The sequence below is a fragment of the Geotrypetes seraphini genome, chromosome 3 (genome assembly GCF_902459505.1).
Source record: "Geotrypetes seraphini chromosome 3, aGeoSer1.1, whole genome shotgun sequence".
NCBI lineage: Eukaryota > Metazoa > Chordata > Amphibia > Gymnophiona > Dermophiidae > Geotrypetes > Geotrypetes seraphini.
Genome location: NC_047086.1, coordinates 22,005,973 through 22,026,436, shown reverse-complemented (window position 1 = coordinate 22,026,436; position 20,464 = coordinate 22,005,973). Strand labels below are relative to the sequence as shown.

The following is a 20,464-nucleotide window of genomic DNA, read 5'->3' as shown; positions in this document are numbered from 1 at the left end:
TAGTCCCCTGCAACCGCTCGCAGCTGCCGACCCTTATAACCGAAGCCAAAGCCCTCTTGAAGCTTCGGGCGGTCGAGCCGGTCCCCAAGGACCAGTGGGGTACGGGGTTTTACTCCCGCTACTTTTTGGTCCCAAAAAAGACCGGGGACCTGCGCCCCATACTGGACCTCAGGAAGCTCAACAAATTCCTGGCCCGGGAGAAGTTTCGAATGCTATCTCTCCCGGCTTTGTACCCCCTCTTGGGGGAAGGGGACTGGTTGTGCTCCCTCGACCTGAAGGAAGCATACACCCATGTTCCGGTGCACCCCGCCTATCGAAGATTCTTACGATTCCAGGTGGGGGACCTCCACCTCCAGTACAGGGTACTGCCCTTCGGCCTGGCCGCGTCCCCACGAGTATTCACGAAGTGCATGGTGGTGGTTGCAGCAGCCCTCAGGTCACGTGGACTCCATGTGTTCCCTTACCTGGACGATTGGCTCATCAAAGCCCCGACCAGGGAGGGGGTTATCTCAGCGACCCGACAGTCTATTGCCTTCCTGCAAACTCTCGGGTTCGAGATAAACTTTCCAAAGTCTCAGTTGAGGCCGTCGCAGTCTCTTCAATTCATAGGTGCGGTGCTGGACACGGTGCGCCTACGCTCCTACCTGCCGAACCAGCGGTTGGAAACCTTGGTACGGATGAGCCGCCAGGTCTCCCAACTATCGAGGGTGTCGGCCAAGCGCATGATGATGCTGCTGGGCCATATGGCCTCGACGGTTCATGTCACGCCGTTTGCGAGGCTACATCTGAGGATCCCTCAGTGGACCCTCGCGTCCCAGTGGCGTCAGGAGTGCGACCCGGTGTCTCGCCTCATTTCGGTAACGCCGCCCTTGCGGAGATCGCTGCGTTGGTGGACAGACTCTTCAAATCTGTCCATGGGGCTATTGTTTCGCACCCCGCCTTTTCGCAAGGTCCTGACCACGGACTCCTCGGAGTACGCGTGGGGAGCCCATCTCGACGGCCTTCGCACGCAGGGCCTGTGGTCGACAGAAGACCGTCAGTGTCATATCAACGTGCTAGAGCTGCGAGCCATCTTCCTAGCACTTCGAGCCTTCGTTCACATATTGCAGGACCAGGTGGTCCTCGTCCGCACGGACAACCAGGTGGCAATGTATTATGTGAACAAGCAGGGAGGAACGGGGTCATGGCCCCTCTGCTCCGAAGCCCTTCGCCTCTGGGAGTGGGCAGCCTCCCGGAACATCTTCCTCCGGGCGGTCTACATCCAAGGAGAACGGAATTGCCTGGCGGACAAACTGAGTCGACTTCTGCAACCGCACGAGTGGACTCTACACTCAGCAGTTCTACGCGAGGTTTTCGCTCGCTGGGGAACGCCACAGGTGGATCTGTTTGCCTCTCTGGAGACACACAAACTACCACTATATTGTTCTCGGATGTACTCGCAGGACCGTCTGGAAGCGGATGCCTTCCTACTCGACTGGGAAGGGAGGTTCCTGTATGCATTCCCTCCGTTCCCTCTAATCATGCGAACGTTGGTACACCTAAAATCGTCCACGGCCACGATGATTCTCATAGCACCTCGGTGGCCGCGTCAGCACTGGTTCTCCCTGCTGCTCCAGCTCAGTGCCAGGGAGCCTCTCCCCCTGCCTGTCTCTCCTTCTCTGCTGTCTCAGAGTCAAGGATCCATGTTACATCCCAACCTGCAGTCATTGCACCTGACAGCCTGGTTTCTTGTTCCCTGACTCCTCCGGACCTGTCTCAATCGGTGAAGGAGGTGTTGGAAGCCTCCCGCAAGATCTCGACGAGGCTTTGCTATGCGCAGAAATGGACCAGGTTTTCCACCTGGTGCTCGTCTTTCCACCTGGATCCGGTATCGGTCCCGGTATCCTCGGTTCTAGAATATTTGTTTCATTTGTCGCGCTCCGGCTTGAAAACCACTTCGGTGCGGGTTCATCTCAGTGCGATTTCTGCTTTCCACCAACCTCTGGAGGGACGCCCGCTGTCACTCCATCCCTTGGTGACACGCTTCATGAAAGGGTTACTCAGGGTTTGTCCCCCTCTTAAGCCCCCGTCTGTCGTGTGGAATTTGAATGTGGTTCTGGCTCAACTGATGAAACCCCCATTTGAGCCACTCAACAAGTCCCTCTTGAAATTTATGACTTGGAAAGCGGTGTTTCTAATTGCCCTCACCTCCGCCAGGCGGATTGGGGAGTTGCAAGCTTTGGTTGCGGACCCTCCTTTCACTGTCTTTCATCACGACAAGGTGGTTCTCCGCACCCATCCTAAGTTTTTACCTAAAGTTGTTTCTGACTTCCACCTCAATCAGTCCATTGTCCTTCCTGTGTTCTTCCCGAAGCCCCACTCCCATCCTGGCGAGACGGCGCTTCACACGCTTGACTGTAAGAGGGCGTTGGCATACTATCTTCAACGCACCAGGTCTCATCGGAAGGTTCCTCAATTGTTTTTGTCCTTCGATCCCAATCGATTAGGACATCCAGTTTCCAAGCGCACTCTGTCTAACTGGTTGGCCGCTTGCATTTCCTTCTGCTACGCTCAGGCTGGCCTTCCTCCCCCGGGTCGAGTCACGGGGCACAAGGTCCGAGCGATGGCAGCTTCGATAGCCTTCCTCCGATCCACTCCGATGGAGGACATATGCAAGGCTGCCACTTGGTCTTCGGTTCATACATTCACCTCTCATTACTGCCTGGACACTTTATCCAGGAGTGACGGCCGGTTTGGCCAGTCAGTTTTGCAAAATCTGTTTTCCTAAATTGCCATCCTCCCACCTGCCCTTTTTTGGTTAGCTTGGAGGTCACCCACATGTGAGAATATCATGCCTGCTTGTCCTGGGATAAAGCACAGTTACTTACCGTAACAGGTGTTATCCAGGGACAGCAGGCATATATTCTCACAACCCGCCCGCCTCCCCGGGGATGGCTTCATTGCTAGTTATGGAACTGAGGACCACGAGGTGGGATGCGCCCTCTAGTGGGCGAGAAGGCACGCACATGCGTGGTGCAGTGTGCAAACTTGAAACTTCAATCAAGTTTGCTTGAAAAGCTGTCCGCGCCGGGGCTCCGTAGATGACGTCACCCACATGTGAGAATATATGCCTGCTGTCCCTGGATAACACCTGTTACGGTAAGTAACTGTGCTTTATTGCCACTTTCCAAAATATTTAAGATGCGTTCTTTGGGGGTGATCTAAGGCAATGGTTCCCAACCCTATCCTGGGGAACCACCAGCCAGTCAGGTTTTCAGGATACCCTAATGAATATGCATGGAGCCAATTTGCATGCCTGTCGCATCCCATTATTTGCAAGTCTCTCTCATGCATATTCATTGGGGTTATCCCAAAAACCCGACTGGCTGGTGGTCCTCCAGGACAGGGTTGGGAACCACTGATCTAAGGTACTGCCTTACCAGCGAAGCCTCATCTTAAAACTATTATTTAAAGAAAAATTATTTTTTTTTTTTTAACTTAAGATGTTATATCACTTGTGTGAGTTTTTGAGTCCTGCCAATTTTTGAATAGAAATTCAGGCCTCTGTTTTTTTCTGTTTGATTATTGTAAGGATCTTTTTCTTGGCCTTTGGCCTTTCAGTTTGTGCAGAATATAACTGTGCACGCCTGACATACCTGTCTTATTTCATTGGCTATCTATAGAATTTAGGACTCATTTTTCCAATTTTTACTTTAAATAACAAAGCTTTCCATGATAAAACCCTTTTTTTGTATGTCTGCTTTCTTGACGATTTACCATATATACTCGAATATAAGAGGAGATATTTGGGCCAAAAAATGGCCCAAAAATGGGGGTTTAATCTTGTATTCATGTCAGCACCCACCCTCCCCCCTCTCGGCCTTGTTGCAGAGCTCCACCGGGCCTGCCGTACGACCCGGTGGGCCGGGACAGGAGGGATCCCTCCTGTCCCAGCCGACTGACATTTTTTTTTTTTTTACCTTCCTATTCCTGCATGCCTTTATGAATCCTTGGTGGTCTCCTGGATGAGCATTTTTGGCTGTTTTAATTGGGTTTTCTGTTAGGAAATGCGCTACATTTATGTTCTTGCTTGGATCCCCATATTTACCTCCCCCCCAATTCCTTTTGCGAAGCTACGTTAGTTTTTTTTTTTAAATCGCCGACTGCACCAGTATTAGCTCCAGCGCTCATAGAATTCCTATGAGCGTGGAAGCTAATACCGCCATGGCCAGCGACAAAAAAGCCTAATGCGGCGTTAGTGGATTTAAACACTTTTTTTTTTTTTTGTGGTACGTTAAATGTGGTTAGCATGCTTCAGTTTTTATACATAACATCGCGCTTCTTAACCGAGTAACCATAAGTTCAGTGATATCATGAAGAACAAGAAGAGTTATTTGATCAAGTATTTTAAGAAAAGATAGGTTTTCAACTGAGTTCTAAAATGTTTATAAGAACAAGCTGTAAGCAATAACGATCGAAGTTCTTTATCGTGGGAAGCTGCTTGAAATGCTAAAGTTTGATCAAGAAATTCATTTTTTTTTTTAAATAAATTCAACTTTTGATACGTAATTCTGAACAGCATCACCTTTTCCCACATGTGGAAATCCATTTTTCATGTGCATTTTAGATGTTAACCAACTGAATCTGTCTGTGCCTTAACTTTTCAGATCGGGGGCTCCTTCTCCAATGAGCAAGGTAATTCTATTTTTATATGCCAGTATTGGTGGCCCTAGCATGCAGGCTGACCCTGAAAATATTAGGTGGTAGCGATGGTGATATTAGGGTTCACACCACCAAAGGGGTCCTTGAACCCTCAATAGCAGCCCAGGAAGTAGCACAGTGGCACCAGGTGTAGATTAGACACCAAGAAGCCACTGGGTAAAAGCTGGGGTAAACGAGGAAACCAAGAAGTCGCTGGCAAACCCAGGGCCAAAGGCCAAGCGAGCTTTTCTTCAGAAAAAGAAGTGGTTCGTCGTATTCAGTTGAACAAGTATGTATGTGATGAGTTTATATTGAGTTAATGTAATTCTCTTTCTCACTCATAATGAAAAACCTGCAATTTGAGTACTGGCCAAAAACCTAATACCTTTAAAATGGTAAACCGAGAACACTGATGGTGTTTTGGGTTCATTGTGAAATGTAACCTGTGAAAACAAGAGTAGGCGTAATATGCTTAGAACATAAGAACATAAGAAGTTGCCTCCGCTGAGGCAGACCAGAGGTCCATCAGGCCCATTGCCTGAGCAGTGGTCCCAGACCATCCCTATAACCTACCGCTACTCCTATCTGTACCCCTCAATTCCGTTATCCTCTAGGAACCTATCCAAACCTTCTTTGAAGCCTTGTAACGTGCTCCGGCCTATCACAGTCTCCGGAAGCGCGTTCCATGTGTCCACCATCCTCTGGGTGAAAAAGAACTTTCTGGCATTTGTTCTAAATCTATCCCCTTTTAATTTCTCCAAGTGTCCCCTTGTACTTGTGGTTCCCCGTAATCTGAAAAATCTGTCCCTGTCTACCTTTTCTATACCCTTCAGGATCTTGAAGGTTTCTATCATGTCTCCTCTAAGTCTCCGCTTTTCCAGGGAGAACAGCCCCAGCTTTTTCAGTCTGTCAGTATATGAGAGGTTTTCCATACCTCTTATCAGTTTAGTTGCTCTTCTCTGGACTCCCTCAAGTACCGCCATGTCCTTCTTGAGGTACGGCGACCAATACTGGACACAGTACTCCAGATGCGGTCGCACCATTGCACGGTATCAGATAAGTCTAGATAGTTTATGTTCAAATGTATTTTATTGAGCTCAAATGGGAACACAAAACAGTGCAAAGAGAACAGCAAACAAGCTCAAGGTATATCAATAACTTCAACATACAGGTAGTCAACACCCCAAACTAAACCCCCTCCCCCCCCATTCCCTCGGTCTTCCTTCCAAAGAAATACAGTTAATATACAGGAGTAGTACCACAAAAAAAGAGAACAGTATACATAAAAGAAAATAATGATAACAGTAGAAAAAGCATCAACAATTAAGCAAGTGGCTACGTGCCAAAGGCGTCGTAGTATTCCAAAAAGGTTCCCAAGTGTATTGAAAAGAGCGTCCGGGGCGAGCGGAGAAGTCAGAAACATCTCGCCGCTCCCATAGCAGCAGAGTAATCATCTGGCACCGCCAAAGAGAGTAATCTAGCGCCTCACTATCCAGCCATTTGAGCAAGATGCATTTCAATGCAATAAGAATTGTCCATTTAAGGAAAGTTGCAGTCCCCCGTGTACGGGGGGAATAGTGGGGAACAGCTCCAAATAATACCAAAGGAGAGGGACGTATATTGATGGTCCAAAGAGAAAAATAACATCCCAAAAGGAGCGAACACTAGAGCCAAGTCCAAAACATATGTCCCAAACCTGCCTCAGACGTCTGGCATCTCGGACAGGCAGCTGATTCTCTAAATCCAGAAAGATGAGCCCTTTTAGGAGAAATGTACAATCGAAGGACCTCTAAATAGTTTATAATAACTGCATGCCCTGATGGTTTATTTTGTCCTAAATCGGTGATTGCCCAGCCTTTACCCCATGTGACCCATTTTGTCACTTAAATTCATGTGGCCTCGGAAGGAGATAAAAGCAAAATTGCAAATCTCCCTTTCCCCTGCCTCACTTTTTGTTACCCCATTTATGTAAAGCACGAAGCTACCAGTGGTATCAGCAGTCAGCACAGGGCCTTGTGTTTAATTGTGTGCTAACAGATCCAAGTAACCTCCCTGGGTTTCCATCCTAACAGGCATTCTACATAAGAACATAACATAAGAATAGCCTTACTAAGTAAGACCAATGGTCCATCAAGCCCAGTAGTCCGTTCTCATGGTGGTCAATCCAGGTCCCTAGTACCTGGCCAAAACCCAAGGAGTAGCAACATTCCATACAGAATCCCAAAGAATAGCAAGATTCCGGAATCCCAGAGAGTAACAAGATTCTAGAATCCCAAAGAGCAGCAACATTCCATGCTACCGATCCAGGGCACGCAGTGGTTTTCCCATGTCTTTCTCAATAACAGACTATGGACTTTTCCTCCAGGAACATAGAAACATAGAACATGACGGCAGAAAAGGGCCACGGCCCATCTAGTCTGCCCACACTAATGGCCCACCCCCTAACTACCTCCATGAAGAGATCCCACATGCCAATCCCATCTTTTCTTAAAATCTGGCACGCTGCTGGCCTCAATTACCTGTTGTGGAAGATTATTCCGGCGGTCAACCACCCTTTCGGTGAAGAAATATTTTCTGGTGTCGCCATGAAATTTCCCACCCCTGATTTTCAACGGATGCCCTCTTGTTGCCGTGGGTCCTTTAAGGAAAAAGAGATCCTCTTCCAAACCTTTCTTAAAACCAGCTACGCTATCCGCTCTTACCACATCCTCTGGCAACGTGTTTCAGAGCTTAACTATTCTCTGAGTGAAAAAAATTTCCTCCAATTGGTTTTAAAAGTATTTCCCTGTAACTTCATCGAGTGTCCCCTAGTCTTTGTCATTTTTGACGGCGTGAAAAATCGATCCACTTGAACCCGTTCTACTCCACTCAGGATTGTGTAGACTTCAATCCTATCTCCCCTCAGCCATCTCGTTTCCAAGCTGAAGAGCCCTAACCGTTTTAGTCTTTCCTCCTACAAGAGGAGTTCCATCCCCTTTACCATCTTGGTTGATCTTCTTTGAACCTTTTTTAGCGCCACTATATCCTACACAGGAGGGGAAGGGATTAGGCCTCTGAGCATTTCTTGGTTAATAGGCCCCATGCTGACTGCTGTGGCATAGGTGACAAAGGAGTCCCAGAGGGAGGATGCAGATCTGTTGGAGTGTGTACCCACAGTTTTAGAACCATTATATTAAATACAAGAAGTAATTTTCTTAAATGCTAATGTTGAAAAATCTTCAGATTCATTAGTTTTTTGTCAGTGTAGAAAACCAGTGGGAGTAATTTAAAAAATAGTTGTCTGTTTAAATTCACTTGCCTTGATCATTTCAGTACTGAAGAATTTAGCTACCGTATTTTCGCGGATATAACGCGCGCGTTATACGTGATTTTACGTACTGCGCATACCCCTCGCGCGTTATATGCCTGAGCGCGGTATACAAAAGTTTTAAAACATAGTTCCCACCCCGCCCGACGCCCGATTCACCCCCCCAGCAGGACCGCTCGCACCCCCACCCCGAACGACCGCTCGCACGCGCTCCCACCCGCACCCGCATCCACGATCGGAGCAAGAGGGAGCCCAAGCCCTCTTGCCCGGCCGACTCCCCGACGTCCGATACATCCCCCCCCCCCCCCGGCAGGACCACTCGCACCCTCACCCCGAAGGACCGCCGACTCCCCAACAATATCGGGCCAGGAGGGAGCCCAAACCCTCCTGGCCACGGCGACCCCCTAACCCCACCCCGCACTACATTACGGGCAGGAGGGATCCCAGGCCCTCCTGCCCTCGACGCAAACCCCCTCCCCCCAACGACCGCCCCCCCCCAAGAACCTCCGCCCGTCCCCCAGCCGACCCGCGACCCCCCTGGCCGACCCCCACGACACCCCCACCCGCCTTCCCCGTACCTTTGTGTAGTTGGGCCAGAAGGGAGCCCAAACCCTCCTGGCCACGGCGACCCCCTAACCCCACCCCGCACTACATTACGGGCAGGAGGGATCCCAGGCCCTCCTGCCCTCGACGCAAACCCCCCTCCCCCCCAGCCGACCCGCGACCCCCCTGGCCGCCCCCCACGACCCCCCCCCCCCCCTTCCCCGTACCTTTGGAAGTTGGCCGGACAGACGGGAGCCAAACCCGCCTGTCTGGCAGGCAGCCAACGAAGGAATGAGGCCGGATTGGCCCATCCGTCCTAAAGCTCCGCCTACTGGTGGGGCCTAAGGCGCGTGGGCCAATCAGAATAGGCCCTGGAGCCTTAGGTCCCACCTGGGGGCGCGGCCTGAGGCACATGGGCCAAACCCGACCATGTGTCTCAGGCCGCGCCCCCAGGTGGGACCTAAGGCTCCAGGGCCTATTCTGATTGGCCCACGCGCCTTAGGCCCCACCAGTAGGCGGAGCTTTAGGACGGATGGGCCAATCCGGCCTCATTCCTTCGTTGGCTGCCTGCCGGACAGGCGGGTTTGGCTCCCGTCTGTCCGGCCAACTTCCAAAGGTACGGGGAAGGGGGGCGGGGGGGGTCGTGGGGGTCGGCCAGGGGGGTCGCAGGTCGGCTGGGGGGGCGGTCGGAGGTTCTTGGGGGGGGGCGGTCGTTGGAGGGAGGGGGGTTTGCGTCGAGGGCAGGAGGGCCTGGGATCCCTCCTGCCCGTAATGTAGTGCGGGGTGGGGTTAGGGGGTCGCCGTGGCCAGGAGGGTTTGGGCTCCCTCCTGGCCCGATATTGTTGGGGAGTCGGCGGTCCTTCGGGGTGAGGGTGCGAGTGGTCCTGCCGGGGGGGGGGGATGTATCGGACGTCGGGGGGGGCATCAGGCTTTCAGGATGGGGACAGATCTTCAAGGGGGGACAGGACTTCAAGGGAGGACAGTGCACGGAAAGTCAGGGGGGGTGAACGGAGAGTCGGGCAGCATGCGCGTTATATGCCTGAGCGCGGTATAGAAAAGTTTTTGTACATATCATCGTGATTTCTGCGCGCTATACCCCTGTGCGCGTTTTACAATGGTGCGCGTTATATCCGCGAAAATACGGTAGTTCAGCTGTTCATTCTATTTATAGTTTCCAAACTGGTACAAGCCATTTTATGCAACTTAAAAAGGCATCCATGAAATGGTGACATAATATAGTGAGTTTAAATTATACAGCTTCCGTTTTGTTCCCTTCAGGCTTCACCAGCCACAACAGTTACGTCTCCTAATACAACCCCGGCAAGAACAGTTGACACGTCTCCACCCCTTGACCTTTTTGCTACTTCAAGTACAACGGGTGCTATCAGGTGAGTCGGGAACATTTAGACAGTACAATATGCATGTATTTTATCAGTAAAACTATGCTACTGTGATCAGTGCAATTTCAGAGTTTCAAGTTTTATTTTGAAATGGTTGATTACTAATAGGAGGGGCAGCTGAAGAATTCTCAGCCCAACCGAGAATGACATGGAGCCATGAAACGTACAAGTGATTCCACATATTCGCCCCTAAGTCCAACCCACATGGTGTCTGAAATTTCTGTAACCCTTCCAAAAACTACTCTGATGTCTGGTTGCTTGAAATAGTGCTCCGCCGCTGCAGTCGCTGCCAAATCACTTAAATTGTCACTCTTTCAAACTCTTTTAAGGTTTGAAAACAGAAAATAGATGGAGCAAGAGTAGGGTGGATGGTCTATGCCATTGGTCTCAAACTCACAGCCTGGAGGCCACCTGCGGCCCGCCAGGTACTATTTTGAGGCCCTCGGCATGTTTATCATAATCACAAAAGTAAAATAAAACAGTTTCTTGATCATATGTCTCTTTAGCAATAAATTAAAATATTATTATTAAGACCTAGCCAAAAGGAAAAAATTATAAACTATAAAATTATCATTTCTTTATTAAGACATTAATTATTTTTTTTCTGAGGCCCTCCAAGTACCTGCAAATCAAAAATGTGGCCCTGCAAAGGGTTGGAGTTGGAGACCACTGCCTTAAACTGTATCCATGACATCCTGTTTGTCTTTGGGAAGCAGAGCCAAGATTGTGATGTCATAATGCCTCATTCCACCAATAAGAGCCAACCTCATCAGTGATGTCACAATGGCTTGATTGTCCTGTTCTCCCCTCTGCTTTCCAACCCAGAAAGCAGATTAACCATTCCCCTTAACTCAGTGGTCTCAAACCTGCGGCCCGCCAGGTACTATTTTGAGGCCCTCGGGATGTTTATCATAATCACAAAAGTAAAATAAAACAGTTTCTTGATCATATGTCTCTTTAGCTATAAATGACAATATTATTATTAAGACTTAGCCAAAAGGAGAGATTTATAAACTACAAAGAGTTTTATGTCATGCAAAATTGTCATTTCTTTAATAAGACATTAACTATTTTTTCTGTGGCCCTGCAAAGGGTTTGAGTTTGAAACCCCAATTGTGTCGAAACATCCCATCGTTTTGCCAGCCGTGTGAGCAGGTGCATTGTCTTGCAAAAAGAGAACTCCTTTTCAAAGCTTCCCTCTCTTTTTTCCTTTCAATGCCTCCTTTAATCTCCATTTCCAACACACGCAGATTCCCCTGCTGTGGCACTGGGTTCCTCAAGAAGAAATGGTATTTTTCTAAATGGAGCTGCGTTGAACCAGTCATTGATTTTCTGCTGGGAATCTAATAAGTTAAGTGCTTGGTGATTTACTTTCACATTGACAACATTGTAGTGGTTATTTTTGATATTTTGACATCTTTCGTAGTGAATATCGGACAATAATTTAAAGCTGGTGTGTTTGAAAATTTTGCTGAGTTTTGATTTTTGACTTTCAGACCAGTGGTTTTGATATAAATTAATTTTGATCACATTTTGATTTAGGACTTATAATAATTACGATGTGAGAGGTTCTGGGATGATCTCACTAACTGTACCCATCTGGTTTATGGCTCAAAAGCTGCTTCAAAGTGCTTATCAGTTTCGGTGTACCTATATTAGGAACTGAGAACCTTCGCTAACACTACATATTACAATTATTATGTAGTAATGGTTGCCTATTGGCCCATTCCACATTAAATGGTCTTGAGAGTTTGCAACATTTATCCAGAGGCTTTTTGGTTTATTGTCACTGTATACACCTTGGGGGGGGGATGGGGGTCTCTTTTGAAATTCCTTTAATCGCACAGCAAGTTACAGTAGTATTCTTCATTAACTGTTTGGCCACTTGGAAGATGGTCATTACAACACCTTCCTGATCCCAAAACACTGTGGTCATGACCTTTCCTGCTTACATTTGGGTCTTGAATTTCCTTGGCTTTAGAGAATCTGAGTGCCGCCATTGCTTTGACGGTTTTGTCTCAGGATCACAGTGGCATAACCATGTTTCATCAGCAGTAACTCGTAAGTTGGCACCAGCATGCTGAAAATGCTGCAAAATCAACTTGGAAGTGTCCACTCGTTGTGGTTTCTCATTGGAATTCAAACATTTGGGCGCCCACTTGGCTGGCGGTTTCTGCATTCCCAGCTGCTCGTGGATTATATACCCTGGGTATCTGTAGTATCTCAGCCATTGTTTTAGCCAATATTTGCCGATCTGTCAAAATCAGGTCATGGACATGGTCAACAATATCAGGAGTTACACCGTTTGAGGCCTCCCAGACCTTGCTTCATCTTCGGTAATACTTGAGAGGGTCCAGAGGAGAGCGACACGAATGATTAAGGGCATGGAAAACCTTTCATACAATGAAAGATTGGAGAGGCTGGAGCTCTTCTCCCTGGAAAAGCGGAGACTCAGAGGAGACATGATAGAAACCTACAAGATCATGAAGGGCATAGAGAAAGTAGAGAGAGATAGATTCTTCAAATTTTCAAAACATAAAAGAACAAGAGGGCATTCGGAAAAATTGGAAGGGGATAGATTCAAAACAAATGCTAGGAAGCTTTTCTTTACTCAGCGGGTGGTGGATACCTGGAATGCGCTTCCAGAGGATGTAATAGGGCAGAGTACGGTACTGGGGTTTAAGAAAGGATTGGACAATTTCCTGTTGGAAAAGGGGATAGAGGGGTATAGATAGAGGATTATTACGCAGGTTCTGGACCTGTTGGGCCGCCGCGTGAGCGGACTGCTGGGCACGATGGACCTCAGGTCTGACCCAGCAGAGGCATTGCTTATGTTCTTATGTTCGGTCTCAATCTCCATGCTGAAAGTTAAGGATATAATAATTGCCATAATGGGGCAGACCATTATGGTCCACCAAGCCCAGTATTCTGTTTCCAACAGTGGCCAATCCAGGTCCCAAGTACCTACCTAGATCCCAAGTAGTAAAACAGATTTTATGTTGCTTTTCCTAGGAATAAACAGTGAATTTCCCCAAGCCATCTCAATAATAGTCTATGGACTTCTCTTTCAGAAAATTATCTTAGTAAGTATTCACCTGCCGAAGGAAGGCTCGCAATCTTCATTTATATACCTTAAGTGACCTGCCCCAGAAATTCACCCAAGCAGTGTAGAACAAGATAATTGCCAGACTGGGTCAGGAACTGTTTGAATGGAAGGTGACAAGAGGTTAGTGGTCAGTGGAGATCACTTTTGAGGAAAATGCTTCAAGGTTTGGTTCTTGGGGCCTGTTCTTTTTATTGTTTTTGTAAGCGATATTGCTGAAGGGCTGTCTGGTAAGATTTGCTTCTTTGCGGATGATACCAAGCTCTGTAATAGGTTAGACACCCCTGATAGTGTAAATAAGATGAGGAACGACCTAGTGAAACTTGAAGAATGGTCTGAAACTTGACAGCTAAGATTTAATGTTAAGAAATGCAAGGCCATGCATTTGGGCTGAAGAAACCTGAGAGAGTGGTACCGTTTAGGGGGTGAAGAACTTTGTACAGGCATGAAGAGCGGAACTTGGGTTTGATAGTATGTGATGATCTTAAGGTGGCCAAACAAGTTGAAAAGGTGACGACAAAAGTATGAAGGATGCTTGGGTGCATAGGGAGAGGAATGGCCTGAAAGAAAATAGAGGTATTGATGCCTCTGTATAAGACCTCATTTAGAATATTGTGTACGAATCTGGAAACCATATTTTCAAAAAGATATAAACAGGATGGAGTTGGTCCAGAGGAAGGCTACTAAAATGGGGACAGACTTAACGATCTCAATATGTATACTTTGGAGGAAAAACAGGAGAAGTGAGATATGATGGAGATGTTTAAATACCTATATGACATAAATGTGTGTGAGGTAAAGTCTCAATTGAAAGGGGGTCCTAGGATGAAGTTGAAAGAGGATAGATTTAAAAGTAACTCCAAAAAATACTTTTTCATAGAAAGGTTGGTGAATGCTTGGAACAGCCTCCCAGCAGAGGCCGTGGCAATAAAAAGTGTATCTTGCAAATCTTGCAAAAACAAAATTTTACTCAGGACTAATTCAGAAAGCCACAAATTCCTCCACTCTCTATCGTATATTAAATTCAATTACTCATTTTAATCAGCGTAAAAAACAAGATACTGAAATTAAACTCACTTCTCAAGAACTCGCTACTTATTTCATCGAAAAAATTGACAATATCAGATCCACATTCACTATAAACTCATCAATTAAATCTGATCAAGTACTAACGGAGCTTAGCTCATTTTCTTCAAAATGTTCTTTATTTAATATTCCTACTTTAGCAGAGATTGAAGCTACTTTAAAAACTATTAATTTAAAAGGTTCCCAAACTGATTCTATTCCTCCCTTCCTCCTTAAGCGATTCTTTAAGACTTTCGGGCCAGCAATTCTTACCCTGGTTAGTAACAGTCTAAAAAAAGGTATCATTCCTACGGTTTGGAAACACTCAATTATTCATCCGATCATTAAAAATCACAAAATTAGTCCTGAAGATATGTCGAACTACAGACCGATAGCCAATATTCCATTTTTATCTAAACTAACTGAGAAGGTGGTGTTTAACCAGATTTCAGATTTTATCGAAAAAACTAATATTCTTCACCCCAATCAGACTGGCTTTAGGCAACATCATTCTACAGAACATTCACTAATAGGCATGACTACCATTATTCACTACTTTCTAGACCATCATCAATCAGTTCTCTTAGTTTCTTTGGATCTTTCGGCGGCTTTCGACACAATTGATCATGAGCTATTACTAACAAGGCTCCAGTCAATTGGTATCACAGACCAAGTTCTATCTTGGTTTCACTCTTACTTTTCTGATCGTTCTTCATCTGTTTTTTTCAATAATTCAACTTCCAATACTTTCCCCTCTTCAAACGGTGTCCCACAAGGTTCTATACTTTCTCCTCTTCTATTTAATATATTTCTTGCTCCTTTGTTAACTTTATGTCAATCTATCGGCTTTAATGTCTTCGCTTATGCCGACGATATCCAACTTCTGCACCCCATTGATACCAATAATCCTTCTGATATATCAGTAATCAATACAAAATTAGAACAAATACATAATTGGTTAAACAATAATAAACTTGCATTGAACATTTCAAAATCTAATGTACTACTTTTTCCCTGGAAGGATAACCCCAAACTAAGCCTCCCAATTTCTATTAAGGGTCATCCTTTACAAGAGATAAACAATATTAAAATACTCGGAGTTACTTTCGACCACTCTCTCTCCTTCCATGACCATATTAGTAATGTTATAAAGTCCTCATTCTTCAGGCTTCGACAAATCCGCTCTGTATCACAGTTCCTTAATGCCAACTCTCTAAATATCCTCATTCATTCACTTGTCATTTCAAAGATAGATTACTGTAATGCCCTGTTCAAAGGTATAGCACAAAAGGAAATAAAACGCTTACAGATTATACAAAATACATCCATCAAACTTATCTATAAAGCAAAAAAATTCGATCACGTAACGCCGCTCCTTAAGGAAGCCCATTGGCTTCCGGTGGGTCATCGAATAATATATAAACTCTGCTTGCTCACCTTTAAATCCCTTCTCTATAAAACTCCGGCTTTCATTCACAAACTGCTTATCCCTTATACAGCTAATAGAACTTTAAGATCAGCTGCACAGCATCTTCTAACGATCCCATCGCTAAAAATAATAAATACGCGTCGTCAGTTTATTTTTTCAGTCACTGCTCCCCAGACATGGAATTCTCTACCGAGCTTTATAAGGGAAGAATCTAATTTAGGAAAATTTAAATGTAAACTAAAAACATTCCTATTTAATGACGCATTCTTAAACTAACTATGCTTCTAAGTGTTTTTTTAAATAATCATGAGAATTTTATAAAGTTTTCTTTCAAGTCCCTTTTCCAATTTTACTCTCCTACTAAATTTTATCTTTTTAAAATTATTATCATTATCCCTCCCTTATGTGTTTTCCCTTTATGTTTATTCTTTTTATTTAAAATGTAACTTTTTCCCCATACTTTCCTCTTGTCTCCAGTTTCGTCAAATTTGTTTTATAACCTTGTTAGTATTATCTTCTATGAAGCTGTTTTTACATTGTATTTTATCATATTGTACATCGCTTCGAATTTAGATGAAGCGATTAATCAAAAACATATTAAACTTGAAACTTGAAACTTAAACTTGATCTGAATCCAAGAAAGCTTGGGATAATTATGTTGGCTCTCTAAGGGAGAGGAGGGGATAGTAGATGGCATGGTTAGTCAGACTAAATGGGTCATAAAGTCTTTATCTACCTTTATTTTTCATGTTTCTATGTTTCAGTCTGGACTTTTTATTCTATGAGCATTGGAGCTTTTACTGCCGCAGCCAGTGGTTAAAAAAAAAGGCTAACGTGGCTTCATGAAAGGGTGGGTTAATTTGTTACCTTTAGCTGATAGTTTCTTTTTTTTAAAAAATACAGTGTTCCCCCGCGAATTCATGGTTCGCGAATCACGGACTCGCTCATTGCGGTCTGCTCTGACCGCCTCTTCCTGTAGTAAAGTCTAGCTGCACCAATTAGGAGCTGCATGTCAAAGTAGCTCCTGATTGGTGTAGCCCGATTTTACTACAGGAAGAGGCGGTCGGAGCAGACCACAAGTGATTTTCTTCACCCGCCAGCGCTCCAGTGCCCTCTCCTGCCTCCCCTGCCTTTTGACAGGCGAGAAACTGCATTTCTTTTTTTTTTAAATTTGCAGGGGTTCCTGGAACGGAACCCCTGCGAATTTCGGGGGAGTACTGTAATAATAATCATGTCTACAGAATAGAGTACACTTCTCCCTCAGTATTCGCGGGGGATAGGGGCAGAGCCGGACCGCGAATTGAGAAAAACCGCAAATATCTTCTTGTCCGGCTCTGACCCACCTCCGCCTCCCTCCTGCCATCCCCCCAGCATCCTGGCCTTACCTGGTGGTCTAGCAGGCTTTTGGGGCAGGAGCAATCTTCCTACACTCCTGCCCTGTGCAGATCGCCAATAGGAATTGACTGCCTTGAGTTCCCGTAGTCTCTCGATCTACACAGGGCAGGAGCGTAGGAAGATCGCTCCTGCGCCGAAAGCCCGCTAGACCACCAGGTAAGGCTGGGATGCCGGGAGGAAGGCTAGAGAGAGGTGGGAACGTGCTAAACTATGGGGAGGGGGGTTTCCCCCCAAAAATCGCAAATATATGAAATCGCGAGTGTCGAAATCGTGAATGGGCATCAAAAACAATTTTTAAATAATTACTGTTTAAAAAAAAAAAAACCTAAAACTAAAAACAATGAAATAACCCCCCCCCCTAAAAAAAAAAAAAATGTTAATCAGTAAAATAACATAAATACATATTGGACACATTTTCACAAAAGCTGTGGCAGTATTAAATGTCAGATACAGGTGGTAATATGTATGTAAAATACTGTTTGGAAGTTCATAACCGTAATCATAAAATTAATGATGGTTTTTTATAATACAATTCTAAAAAAAATTATGGGTTCATGTTTCCTTTATTAAAAATGCACATCCAGATAATGTTTCATTTTATTATTACAGTGCCACCCGACTATCCAATGACCTTCTTGATCTTCAGCCAGACTTCACATCCTCCGTACAGTCTGCTCCGTCATCTTCTACGGGAACAAGCTCATGGGGAGGTGAACTATATTTTTCTTTAATTGTCTCATATTTAAAATAGTTTTTACAGTCTCTTTTTTTTTTTTTTTCTATCAATTAAATCTTAGAACAGGGAAATATGTTTTCTTGGTTTTCAGTGAATATCATCTTTCGTCTTGTATACCAGGACATTTTGTTTATAGGCCGGAGCCTGTGTGGAGTTTTCACTTACCCTATTAGAGGTGATATTTTTTCTGGCAACTCCCAATGAAAACATAAGAAGTTGCCTCCACTGGGTCAGACCAGAGGTCCATCGCGCCCAGCGGTCCGCTCCCGTGGCGGCCCATCAGGTCTACGACCTGTCAAGTGGTTCCTTACCATTTATATAACCTACCTCTGCTTCTATCTGTACCCCTCAATCCCCTTATCCTTCAGGAACCTATCCAAACCTTCCTTGAACCCCTGTACTGTGTTTTGGCCTATCACAACCTCCGGAAGCGCGTTCCATGTGTCCACCACCCTCTGGGTAAAAAAGAACTTCCTAGCGTTTGTTCTAAACCTGTCCCCTTTCAATTTCTCCGAGTGACCCCTAGTACTTGTGGTTCCCCACAGTCTGAAGAATCTGTCCCTGTCTACCTTCTCTATGCCCTTCAGGATTTTGAAGGTTTCTATCATGTCTCCTCTAAGTCTCCTTTTCTCTAGGGAGAACAGCCCCAGCATTTTCAACCTGTCAGCATATGAAAAGTTTTCCATACCTTTTATCAATTTAGTTGCTCTTCTCTGGACCCCCCCAAGTACTGCCATGTCCTTCTTGAGGTATGGCGACCAGTACTGGACACAGTACTCCAGATGTGGACGCACCATTGCACGATACAGCGGCATGATGACTTCCTTCGTCCTGGTTGTGATAAAAGAAAATTCGATTCATGTGTGTGGATGAGAATATAAAATTGAATCTACTATAAAAATATTAGGTGCAACTCTTGACAAGCACTTCACTTTGGAAAAACACACAGACCTACTGTTTAAGAAATGTATATTGATCTTATGGAAGCTTCGCACCATCAAAAAAATTTTTGATGAATTATCTTTCCGTTTACTGGTGCATACATCTATACTGAGTATTTTGGATTACTGTAATATCATTTACTTGGGGGGCTTATAAAAAAAACTCTCAAAAGATTAAGACTAATCCAGAATACCACAGTTCATCTAATCTTTGGTTTAAAAAAATGGGAACATATTACCAAAAACTCCACTGGTTTGTCTGTGGAATCTAAAATTCTTTTTAAATTTGCCTGTATTAGTTATAAACCAGTCTTCGGGAAGTTACCCGTCTACCTCACCTCCCAGTTCCTCCTGAACTGTTCCAACTCAAGCACTCGTAGAAAAACTTTATTTAACTGTCCCTCCCTGAAATCATGTCAATATAAGAAATTTCTTGATAGAACTGTAACATTCCAGGCAGCCAAACTGAATATATGGTTTGCTAAACTCATAGCTGAAGCTGCCTCTTATGCTGATTTCAGAAAACAATTGAAGACACATCTGTTTGACAAGTTTCATTCCTAAATCATGTTTATGGCCATAACTTATTTGAATTTCTACAGCCTTAATTTACTACGATTTTATCAGTGGCCCTTCTTTAATTACCACTGTTTCATTTAAACTATGTGATTATCTTAACTTTTGATTTTAAAAGATGTATTTTTTTAGACTTTATTACACTTAAGATTGTAAACTTCTCTTCAGTTTGTATTTTAAATTGATTGTATGTACTTTTGTTGTAAACCGCTTTGAACTTCTGGTATAGCGTTATATAAGAAATAAATTATAATAATTATTATTATTATTAACCACTTGGATAACGTTAGACAGCAAGGGGGGTTGTCCTGAGTTTAACCAAGAGCTTACCTAGGTACCAATCTGAATATCGCCAGTGCTTCGATAAGTTCTTTTGGCCAAGTTGTGCTTGGATAGTCAGAGCTGACTGGTATCAAGTGATGAATGTCAGAATATAGAATAGTCATGGTGGCTGGCATTTAAATCATAATGACCACTGTGACCAGTGGCGTAGCAAGGGTGGAAGGTGCCCTCCCCTCTGTGCCACACCTCCCCCCTGTACCCTCCTCTCCTCCATTCTTTTCACGCCCCCACGCCACACTTGCACTGTCCCTTTCCACTCCCCTACCTCTAAAACTTCTCCAGCACGAGCAGCTTCTTCTCCTCCTGCTGCTCGCTCTGGCTTTCCCTCTGACGTCACTTCCTGGCCCCATGACCCGGAAGTGATTTCAGAGGGAGCCAGGCCTGTACGAGCAACAGGCTAGAGTAGTTGCTTGTGCTGGCAAATGTTTTAAAGAGGTACGGGGGTCGGGGAAGGGAGGGCACTTGCATGGTGTTGAGGGGAGGTAGTAGAGAGGTGCTGGCACTCCGCTCCCCCCATCCCCCCCCCTTATTACGCCACCGACTGTGACTGAGTATCCCCATTTACTTTTAATATATATTTTTTGAGTTTGTAGGCTGCAAGGTACGACCCAGGTTATAAGATTTGAACTGAATTTTCTGATTTTAAGCTGTCACTGGTTTAGCACTAATTTCCCTCCCCTCCCCCCCTTCCCGGGGATATTTTATGCCAGGTTCAGATATGAAAATGATATCGCCTAACCTCTTGGCTTAAAAGAAAAAAAAATTGAGGGGGTGTGGCAGCAGTATTACAGGTGCTGACATCTGTAAAATGAAGACCAAACATTTCCCACATGCCAAGTATCATAAAAGTTTTTTTTGCCTTTGTGTGGAATGAGTCTCGCAGTATTTGCCAACCGTTCAGTAGTAAACCAAATCTATCAAAGCCATCAGCTACATTTCAGAACTGT

The 20,464-nt window shown here is 45.1% G+C and overlaps 1 protein-coding gene across 16 annotated transcripts in view; it reads left to right on the top strand.

Moving 5' to 3' along the window:
* Positions 1-20,464, top strand: part of SNAP91 (synaptosome associated protein 91) — a 262,921-nt gene that overhangs the window by 157,779 nt on the left and 84,678 nt on the right. For all 16 annotated transcript variants that reach the window (XM_033937980.1, XM_033937977.1, XM_033937978.1 and 13 more), the window contains exons 11-13: positions 4,647-4,674; positions 9,809-9,918; positions 17,532-17,632. In XM_033937980.1, the coding sequence (XP_033793871.1) occupies positions 4,647-4,674; positions 9,809-9,918; positions 17,532-17,632 (239 nt within the window). The remainder of the gene's footprint in view (positions 1-4,646; positions 4,675-9,808; positions 9,919-17,531; positions 17,633-20,464) is intronic.